Below are 11,568 nucleotides of genomic sequence, written 5' to 3'. Positions count from 1 at the left end.
TATTTTTATCACTCAGGAAGGATTTAGGAAAGAATTGTAGGATAGTAGACTATTGCAGAAGCTTTGGACTCAAGCAAATGTGGGTTCACATCTTGACTACATCATAATTGCCTTGAATAATTGACTTAATCTTACTGGGTCTCAGTTTCTCCTCTATATACAGGAGACAATAAGGCCTATCTCTAATGCTTGCTGTGATGAATAAATGAATAAACCAAGCATAGGGTGTGGTCCTTATAGGATCTTGGTTAAAGTTACCTTCCTCTCTTCTCCTCGGCCCAGATCTAGATGAGGAAGCAATCCAGTGGTGACAGTGAAAACCAGACCACCTGGCTGATCCTGGTTGGCTTTGGGGATCTGCAACACCTAGGCTTCCTCCCCTTCACCTTCTTTTTGGCCATTTATGTGGTAACAGTTGGGGGCAACGCCCTCATCGTGCTGGCTGTGGCCTCCAGTCGGACACTCCACACACCCATGTATTTCTTCCTCTGCCACTTCTCCTTGCTGGAGATTGGTTATACCTCCAACATCATGCCTCAGCTGCTGTGGAGCTTTCTGGAAGGGAGGGAAGCCATCTCACTGGTCAGCTGTCTGGTCCAGTTCTACGTGTTTGCCTCCCTGGCTGCTGTTGAGTGCCTCCTGCTATCTGCTATGTCCTATGACCGTTACTTGGCCATCTGCCACCCTCTTCGCTACCCTGCCCTGATGAGCACCTGGTTGTGTGGCTGCCTCGCTGCTGGAGCCTGGGTCAGTGGCTTTTCTTTCTCTGCCTTCACTCTGGCCCTGGCAGCCCCTCTTCCCCTCTGCCCTGGCAGCAGGGAGATCGACCACTACTTCTGTGACTTTGCTCCAGTTGTAGGGCTGTTCTGTGGGGATGTGGGGGTCATGTGGGGAGCTGGGGTGAGCATCTCAGGCTTTCTGACATTGGCCCCCTTCCTGTTGATTGTGGCACCTATGCCTTCATCTTGAGGACTGTGCTGCAAATACCTTCAGGCCATGGTAGGCAGAAAGCCTTCTCCACCTGTTCCTCCCACCTCAGCGTGGTCGGGGTGTTTTATGGCACCCTCATTGTGGTCTATGTAGCCCCAACAGACCACATGGCCCCCTTGCTCCGAAAGGCCTTCTCTGTCCTCTATACTGTATTCACTCCTATGGTCAACCCCATCATTTACAGCCTCAAGAACCAAGAGGTAAAGGGGGCCCTTCATAGACTCTGGGGACAGCTTATCCTAAGACATACTCCTCTGTGGGGGGTAGGGCAGCTATTGACTTCTTCCTGGATTCCAGCTTAGCCCCTTCCTCAAAGTCTAGAGGACTAGAGACTACTGTGATGAAAAGATAAATACTGTGGGATTGAAAACAGATGTCTGACAAAATGAGGTAACTTAATTTTTCCATTTGGAATGGGGAAGCGATCAAAATCTTATGCCCAGGGGATCCCTGGGTGGCTCAGGGGTTGGGCGCCTGCCTTCTGCTCAGGGCGTGATCCTGGAGACCCTGGATCGAGTCCCACATCGGGCTCCCTGCATAGAGCCTGCTTCTCCCTCCATCTGTCTCTGCCTCTCTCTCTCTGTGTGTCTCTCATGAATAAATAAATAAATAAGTAATAAAATCTTTAAAAAAAAAAAAAACAAAATCTTATGCCTGCTACAGAGTCTAAATATTATAGACACTCCACAAATAATAGTTGAAAAAAGGAACAAATGAATGAATGAATGAATGAATGAATGGAAATGGAAATGGAAAAGAATGCCAGATGGAGCAGAGCACAACTCAAGTGGGGAACATTTGCAGATTTTTATTGAAGATTTTATTTATTCATTCATGAGAGACACACACAGAGAGAGAGGCAGAGACACAGGCAGAGGGAGAAGCAGGCTCCATGCAGGGAGCCCAACATGGGACTAGATCCCGGGACTCCAGGATCACACCCTGGGCTGAAGGCAGATGCTTAACTGCTGAGCCACCCAGGCATCCCCATTCGCAGATTATTAATCTAAAATGACAAGATTAAGGTTGGCAGATAGAGAAAAGAGGGGTAAGGAGATGGCAATAAGGACCAGAATTAAATAAGATCTTATGACATGCTTCAAATGAAATCTCAGAAACAATAAGATAGACTTGGGCATAAAAATCTGTAGAGTAGTTATTTAGGTAGTGGTGGCATGAGAGCCACTTCCCCTTTATCAGACAGGGCCCCTACTTGAGAGAAAAAGGGTCAGTCATTCATGCTGGTAGCCCAGGAGACCAAGTGGGCCACTGCCCTGAGAGTTCCCATTAGTCCTCCTGATGTCAGACAAGTAAGAAGTAGGGAAAAGGGAGGAGAGTAAATGAGAAAATAAGGAAATAAATTAAATCCAAAGAGAGAATTCTGAAATTTTGCCTCTAACAGGAAATCTTTAAAACCCCCTGCCTTTTTCTTTTAGATTTTATTTATTCATTTGAGAGAGAGAGGAGAAGGACGATGGGCAGAGGTGGAGGGAGAGAATCCCAAGCAGACATCCTGTTGAGTATTGGAGCCCTACCAGGATCTTGATCTCACAACCATGAGACCATGACTTGAGCTGAAACGAAGAGTCAGATGCCCAACGAACTGAGCCACTCAGGCACCCCTAAAGTCTTTTAAAAATGACACAAGGAGGGGCATCTGGATGGCTCAGTGGTTGAGGGTCTGCCTTTGGCTCAGATCGTGATCCCAGGGTCCTGGGATTGAATCTCTCATCAGGCTCCCCATAGAGAGCCTGCTTCTTCCTCTGCCTATGTCTCTGCCTCTCTCTCTCTCTCTCTCTCTCTCTCTCTCTCTGTATCTCTCATGAATAAATAAACCAAAATCTTTAAAAATAAATAAATAAAATTCTTTTTTAAAAAGACACAAAAACATTTCTAATTTTTTTATTTGAAATCTATCTACATGTTTCTCAAGATATGGTATATAGATTAGCTATACCAGAATGATCTAGAGTAGCTGTTTACAAATGATTTCTAGGCTCTTCACCAGACCTACAAAATCAGAACCTCTAGAAATGGGGCCCAGGGATCAACACATAACAAATGCTACAGTTGCTTCTCAGTGTAGGGAGAGGGCATGGCTACTAGGAGTTACAAGGATAATAGGAAAACTGACCAAAATGGGGGGGGGGGGTGTATACAGTGCCTCATGGATGTAAAGATTTAACCCTGAATGATGGGAATCAGACAGATAGGCAGAAATACAGAAAGGGCCCGAGAGAGGATCTGGAGGAAAGTAGGAAACCTGGGATAGGGCAGCCCAGGTAGCTCAGCGGTTTTGTGCCACCTTCAGCCCAGGGCGTGATCCTGGAGACCTGGGATTGAGTCCCATGTCGGGCTCCCTGCATGGAGCCTGCTTCTCCCTCTGCTTGTGTCTCTGCCTCTCTCTCTCTCTCTCTCTCTCTCTCTCTTTCTCTGTGTCTCTCATGAATAAATAAATAAAATCTTTAAAAAAATAATAATTGTAGAAAACCTGGGATAGCTGACCCTGTCTAGGTGGGGTGGGAATACAGAGCAAGAAAAAACAAATAGAAAATTTCCCTGTCTGGAAGCCCCTCAGGGGCTCAGCCAGTTTAGCATCCAACTCTTGGTTGCAACTCAAATCATGATCTCAGGGTGGTGAGATCGAAACACACCCCACTCTCCACTCCCCACCCATCCCTTGTGAGGACTCCAAGCTCAGTGGGAAGTCTGCTGCTTGGGATTCTCTCTCCCTCTCTCTCTGCCCCTCCCCCTGCCCACTCTCTTGCTCGAATAAATAAATAAATCTTTAAAAAGAAATTTCCCCTGTCTGGAAAGTTGCTCAGGAAGTGGACAGAACCTCGGCTGTATACGAGTATTAGCAATGTCTCTGTGATGGTTACTCTTTGCATTAAAGTCAAAAGTGAAATCCTGTGTTGTAATAGTGTCTTGGAGGGAAGGCCAGGACCGAATGAACAGGATGCACATCAGGGCCCCCAAACGCAGACCCCAGCAGCGTCTTCCCCCCTCCCCCCAGGCTTACCTCACAGCGTGCCCAGCGGGGTTTGCCTACTGTCTGTGTGAGAAGCACTGGGAACAGTCTACAGACAGGTCAGGGACAATTGTCGTGCTCACGCAGGGAGGTGCGGGTCCCAAGGACTGCACAAAGCAGGTGGCTGCCTTTATGATACTATTTCCAGGGTTTTGAGAAAGTTCCAAGCCCCTCTCCTCACCCCCCTCACCACCACCACCACATGACAGCCCACCATAAGCAGTCCCATGCCTACTCCTGAAGCCAGAAGTCCTTATCTAAAGTGTCACCATTGTATGGGGCACCCGGGTGGCTCAGCCATTGAGCATCTACCTTTGGCCCAGGGCGTGATCCTGGGGACCTGCATTGGGCTCCCTGCAGGGAACCTGCTTCTCCCTCTGCCTGTGTCTCTAACCTCTCTCTCTGACTCTTAGGAATAAATAAATAAAATATTTTTTAAAATTTAAAAATTAAAAAATAAAGTGTCACCACTTAAAATAATAATAATAATAATAATAATAATAATAATAATAATAATAAATAAAAAGTGCATGTTTTAATCGGTAGTCCAATGCCCACAGTCGCGTGGTGGGGAGAGCCCAGGCCCAGCCAGCGCATCTGCGTCCTGCCGCCCAGGGCCTAGCCCAAGGGAATTACTTAACCCCCTGGAGTCTCAGATTCCTGCTGTGTGACATGAAAGGAAGAATCACAAGACATACATACATACTTCACAGGAGCCTTGTGGAAATTAAACAAAATACATATTCTCTGTCTCTGTGCCTGATTGGCCCATGGCACGTCTGAACACACATTAGGGACCTCCCTCACCCTCCCTTCCTCTCAGTAAGTCAGGAGGCCACCACCCCTCCAGTCCCTCCTCCATGGCAGGGGCCAGCCCTTCCCCCAGTGGAACCAGGTCACATACAAACAGGAGCCACAGCTGCTCCTTCTCGTCCCCTGGCGTTAAAGGACTGAGACGACACTGGGAGGATGCCGGGTCACAAGACAACCGGACATAAACAGAGGAGAGACCCCAGGGGAGAGAGTCTGAGAAGAAAAATAGAGAAGGGAGGGGAGGGAGAGGCAGGGGGACAGGGAACAGGGAAATGACAGGACAGGGGAAGGAGAGAGATCATGGAAGGGAAAGTAAAAGCTGCAGGCAGGAGAGGTAAGAAAGGAAAGAAAGGGGCACCTGGGTGGCTCTGGCATTAAGCATCTGCCTTGGGCTCAGGTCGAGATCATGAGTCAGGATCCCGGGTCAGCAGGGAGTCTGCTTGTCCCTCCCCCAAGGTCGTGCTCTCTTGGGCACTCTCTCTCTCTCTCTCTCTCAAATGAATAAATAAAATCTGTAAAAAAAAATAAAAATAAAATAAAATTTAAAAAAAGGAAATAAGTAGGAGAAGCAAAGGAAAAAGGAAGAGTTCCAGAAACTTCTCCCAGATTCCTCCCCTGGGAAACACATGGTTACGTTCCTAATGAAAAGGAAGCAGATTGGGTTTTTTAAAATGTTTCAGCTAGGGGCACCTGGGTGGCTCAGTTGGTTGAGCGTCCACCTCTTGGTTTTAGCTCAGGCCATGATCTCAGGGTTGTGGGATCCAGCGGGAAGGATGGGGTGGGGGTGCCTCTGTGCTCAGTGGGGAGTCTGCTGGAGATTTTTCTCCCTCTCCCTCCCCCTCTGCTCCTCCCTCTGCTCATACTTTCTCTCTCTCTCTCTCAAATAAAATCTTTTTAAAAAATGTTTCAGTTATTAATGGGACTTCAGTTCAATATGGCATGGTAAGTCCATGCTTTGAGATACCCTACCTACAGCAAGCACACAGCAGTAATTGAAAAAATGTGAAAGGGGGATCCCTGGGTGGCTCAGTGGTTTGGAGCCTGCCTTCAGCCCAGGGCGTGATCCTGGAGACCCGGGATCGAGTCCCACATCGGGCTCCCTGCATGGAACCTGCTTCTCCCTCTGCCTGCCTGTGTCTCTGCCTCTCTCTCTCTCTCTCTCTCTCTCTGTCTCTCATGAATAAATAAAATCTTAAAAAAAAAAAAAAAAAGAAAGAAAAGAAAAATGTGAAAGGCATATAATAGCTCAAAAACAAAATAAATATCCCCATGGGCCACAAATGTAAGGAAACTAATAATAAAAGCTGTGAGTAGGGCTGAAGCTAAAGTCCTGCCAGATTCCAGGTTTAAGGAAGAAGAGGCAGCTCTGAGTTCAGCTCCTGCAGGTTAAAGGAGGCTCCAAGTTCTCCACCTACAGCAGGAACTAGAGCCAAAGTCATTCTAGAAAGGAGGAGCTGGGAACAGGATGTCTTTTCATTAAAGAGAAATGAGAAAAACCTGCTGCCTGCTACTGTCTGAGGCCAAAGCTTATCCAGAGCACATCTAAGGAGGCAAGAGAGCACAGAGCTTCATGACCAGCCATGGAGAGTGCATACGTGTGGTCTCCCACTCAAGATGAGTCAGAGGTCCAACATTATAAAACACTTGGAAAACACCTAACTCTACAAAAGATAGCCAAAAAATCAACAATTGGGAGATAAATTTACGCTAGAGAATACTAAAACATTAAGAGTCTGAGAGAAAGACAAACACCATATGATTTCACTTATATGTGGAATCTAAAAAAACAAAACAAATAAGGGAACAAAAAGAGTAGAAACAGACCCATAAATACAGAAAACAAACCGATGGTGACCGGAGAGGAGTAGGTTGATGGGCAAAGTGGATGAAGGGGAGGGGAAGACACAGGTTTCCAGTTCGGAATGAATATGTCATGGGGATAAAAATCACAGCATAGGGAATATAGTCAAGGGTGTGGGGTTTTTGTTGTTGCTTTTGTTCTTGTGTTTTCTCCAAGTTTTTATTTAAATTCCAGTTAGTTAACATACAATGTAATATTGATTTCAGGACTAGAATTTAGTGATTTGTCACTTACATACAACAACTGGTGCTCATCACAAGGGCTCTCCTTAATCCCCATCATCCATTGAACCCAACACCCACCCACCCCCCACTCATCTCCCCTCCAGCAACCCTCCGTTTATTTTCTACAGTTTAGTCTGTTTTCTGGAGACACCTGAGTGGCTCAGTCAGGTAAGTGTCTGCCTTCAGCTCAGATCATGATCCCAGGGTTCAGGATCAAGGCCTACCTGCAGCTCCCTGGGCCCCCTGGGCTCCCTGCTCCAGGGGAGCCTGCTACTCCCTCTCCTTCTGCCCCACCTCCTGCTTGTGCTTGCTCGCGTGCTCTCTCTCTCTCTCTCTGAAATAAATAAAATCTTAAAAAAAAAAAAAAAAAAGAGTCCTTTTTCTAGTCTGCCTCTCTTTTTGTTCCCCCTATATCCATCTGCTTTGTTTTGTAAATTCCACATATGAGTGAATGCAGGTATTCTAACAGTGTTGCATGGTGACAGATGGTAGCTATATTTGTGGTGAGCATGGCTTAATGTATGAACTTGTGGAATCACTAGTTGTACATCTGAAACTAATGTAACAGTGTGTGTCAGCTATACTTCAAGTTTTAAATAATACATTAAAAGTCTGGAAATGAAAAAAAAATGAAAAATTAAAAAATAAAAGTCTGGAAATGCCTTAAAGTATTTGGATCCTTAAGAAGATAGTATATGAATAATTTACATATAGTACTAGAGAGAAAATCATGAAACATCTAGACAGAATTAAAACAAGTACAGAGGGGATCCCTGGATGGCGCAGCGGTTTAGGGCCTGCCTTTGGTCCAGGGCGCAATCCTGGAGACCTGGGATCAAATCCCACGTCGGGCTCCCGGTGCATGGAGCCTGCTTCTCCCTCTGCCTATGTCTCTGCCTCTCTCTCTCTCTGTGTGTGACTATCATAAATAAAAAATAATAATAATAAGTACAGATAGGGGCACCTGGGTGGTTCAATCAGTCAAGTAACTGCCTTTTATTCAGGTCATGATCTCGGGGTCCTCAGATGGAGCCTCACATCGGGCTCCCTGCTCAGTGGGAAGTCTGTTTATCCCTCTGCTCCTCCCCTAGCGCCTGCCACTTTTGCTCATATTCTCTCTCTCTCTTTCGCAAATAAATAAAATATTTTTTAAAAACAAGCACAGAGGGATCCCTGGGTGGCTCAGCAGTTGAGCACCTGCCTTCAGCCCAGGGTGTGATCCTGGAGACCCGGGGTTGAGTCCCACATCAGGCTCCCTCCTCCCACATCAGGAGCCTGCTTCTTCCTCTGCCTGTGTCTCTGCCTCTCTCTTCCTCTCTGTGTCTCTCATAAATAAAATCTTAAAAAAAAAATAACGTGGCCATTAGGTCTTGGATGGTTTAAAAAAAAAACAAGCACAGATAGATATGCACAAGAACAAATTTGAAAATTAGAAATGAAAAATATATATTTCATTGAAATATTTCAAGACTCAATAGGTGGAATAAACTCTAGACTTAAGAGAGGTGAAGACAGAATTAGCGAATTACAAGATAATGTTAAATACTTCACCCAGAGTATAGTACAGAGAGGCAAAGAGATAAAATACCAAATATAGTACAAAGGTCTAGAGTTTAAACGGAGAAGCTCCAACATTTGCTGATACAGGGTTCCAGGAAAAACAGAAAGGAGAAACAGAAAGAAGAGTAACTTGAACAGATACTGAAAATTTCCCAGACTTAAAAAGAGATATAAATTCTCATTAGAATATATTTAAAATATGGGGCAGCCCCGGTGGTGCAGCGGTTTAGCGCCGCCTGCAGCCCGGGGTGTGATCCTGAAAGGCCTGGGTTCTAGTCCCACTTCAGGCTTCCTGCATGGAGCCTTCTTCTCCCTCTGCCTGTGACTCTGCCTCTCTCTCTCTCTCTCTCTCTCTGAATAAATAAAAAGTTTTTAAAATAAAAAATAAATAAGTTTTTTTTAAAGAATATATTTAAAATACGAAACAAAATAAAATACAAATCTGCACTTGGACACACCAAAGTGAAACTGCAGAATATTATGGGTAAAGAAGAAGGTACATACAATTATGTTCAGCATTTTCTGAATAACAAAAATTGGAAACAGTCTAAATATTCATCAGTAGAATGACTACAAAATAGTGGCAATACAATGAAATATTGTAGAGTAGTTAATATGACAGCAAGTAACAGCATGAATAAACCTCGAAAACAAGTTGAATGAAAAATGCAAGGTGCCATCAGAAAGGGAGAAAAACCATGAGAGACTCAACTCTAGGAAACAAACTGAAAATTGCTGGAGGAAAGGTGGGTGGGGGGTGGGGTAATTTGGTAGTGAGCATTAAGGAGGGCATGTGATGTGAAGAGCACTGGGTGTTAGATGCAACTGATGAATCATTGCACACTACATCTGAAACTAAGAATGTACTTTATGTTGACTAACTGAATTTAAATTTAAAAAAATTTTTTTAATGCAAAGTCCAGAAAAATACGCACAGTATTACGCCATTTGTTTGAAATTTAAAACCACACAAAACAATGCATATATTGTTTGTAGGTGCATACATGTGTAATGAAGACATGAAAACCTACATAAATGAAAACCAAATAAAAATAACACACACAAGGATGCCAGGGTGGCTCAGTGGTTGAGCATCTGCCTTCAGCTCACAGTGTGTTCCCAGGGTTCTGGAATCAAATCCCGCATCAAGCTCCCTGGAGGGAGCCTGCTTCTCCCTCTGCCCCTGTCTCTGCCTCTCTCTGTGTGTCTCTCATGAATAAATAAATAAAATCTTAAAAAAGAAAGAAAGAAAGAATACACACAAATTCAGAATCCTCACTACGTCTGTAATAATCACCTCCTCAATTAGAGACTATTTATTCTCCCCAACCTGGGTATAGCTGAATCTAGAAGTAATCAATCTCACTCCTGACACTTTGAGATCATCACCAACCCCATCTGCTTTAAAGTCTCCTATTTCTTTGAGGTTTATGTATTCTGGCCCTACACCTATCACCTCCCTTTGGTTGTTCTCCCCCATTCCTTGAGAACACTGACCTTTCACAGAATTTCCCTCCATCTCAAAATCCTCCTACTCTGTGATTCAAACATCCATATGAATGTCCTGTCCAACACCTAGCCTCTCCAACCCAAGAAGCATCTCCTTTGATCCACTTCAGTCACGCATCCTCCTGGTCCCATCCTGAATCTTGCCACCATCACTCAGTACTGCTTCACCACCAATACCATAAACTCAGGTATGCACTTTTCTCACCAACCTCTTATTCTTTCCGGTCACTTGTTCACTCATTCCCACTACTCCTGTTTGGATTCCATTGAAACATCCAGTCCACTGATAGACTTCTACTGTTCCTCTATGTAATAATCTCCTTCTCTCTCCCCTTCCTTCCTCATCCAGATAAGACTCCATGGTCCAAAATCTACACCACCTTTGCCAATATCTTTCATAATCTTTCCTTATTGTCTTTCCTTCCACTTGCCTGGAGAAAAAAAACCTAACCCAAATGCATATTTTCATAGGTGCCTTTAGAGTAAAGATCAACCTCCTTAAGCTCCTGAATGTCTCTGGACATAGACATGGAATTAATCTAATCAATGAAAGCATAAGCAGATGGATAGCCAGACCAATTAGCTACCCTGAGTGAATATTATAAATAAGTTATGCCTAGTATCCATTCCTGTATGTTTCCAAGTCAACATCATACAGTGCCCTTTAACAGCAAAGTCTTGCCAGTTACTTCAAGAAGACCTACAGAAGCCGCCTTCCAGCACTACCACTATTATTACTCTTGTGTGTCTTCTTAGAAAGTATTGATCTAGGGATGCCTGGGTGGCTCAGTGGTTGAGCATCTGCCTTCAGCTCATGTTTTGATCCCCGGGTCTTGGGATCGAGTTCTGCATTGGGCTCCCCATGGGAGGCCTGCTTTTCCCTCTGCCTATGTCTCTGCCTCTTTCTCTGTGTCTCTCATGAATAAATAAATAAAATATTTAAAAAAAATAAAAAAGAAAGTATTGGTCTAGTGATAACTCTTCTTCCATAATGTCTATCCACCAAATTAAAAATAAGACCTTGTGCTCTAATAATTATCAACTTTGTCTAACTAACTATACACACACACACACACACACACACACATCCTCTATTAGTTCTGTTTCTCTGGAGAACCCTAATATAGGATGTTTGATGATCATTGATCACACAGATATTAGAATTCAATATAGTTGCGGTTTTTAATATGATGACTTCTTGCAGACACAGAGATATTATGAACTTATACTCTAGTGGTCTCCTATTCAATCAATGGTTTACTGATTGCAGATGCAAGAAGATCCTCAATTTCTCCAAACTCAGTGATGCTCATCATGGGTCTCCTACTAGACTGAGTAGGAAAATACCTTCTGCCAAGCACAGATTATGAGCCAAAGTTCAGCAAAACACACAGGGACAATCCCCTCTGGAGATATTCCAACAAAAGCACAAGGGTTGAAAATGATACTTCTTTCTCTTACCAATTCCCTTCTCTCCCCATTTCCCTCCTCCACACATTTGCCCAAATCCAGGACCCACCCCCACCAAAATGAGACTTTATTCCTGGTATTATTCTTGGTTACATCCCCTTCCCTGAAGT

At 44.3% G+C, this 11,568-nt stretch overlaps 1 protein-coding gene across 1 annotated transcript; it reads left to right on the top strand.

Annotated features, from left to right (window-relative positions):
- The first annotated feature begins 288 nt into the window (after positions 1-288).
- On the top strand, positions 289-1,292 carry LOC112678154 (olfactory receptor 11A1-like). The gene is given in 2 exon segments (XM_025477259.2): positions 289-946; positions 949-1,292. Coding segments are annotated over 2 exon segments (1,002 nt in total).
- The last annotated feature ends 10,276 nt before the right edge of the window (positions 1,293-11,568 follow it).

Source organism: Canis lupus, chromosome 27 (assembly GCF_003254725.2).
Source record: "Canis lupus dingo isolate Sandy chromosome 27, ASM325472v2, whole genome shotgun sequence".
Classification (NCBI taxonomy): Eukaryota; Metazoa; Chordata; class Mammalia; order Carnivora; family Canidae; genus Canis; species Canis lupus.
This window is presented reverse-complemented; position numbering and strand designations above follow the sequence as displayed.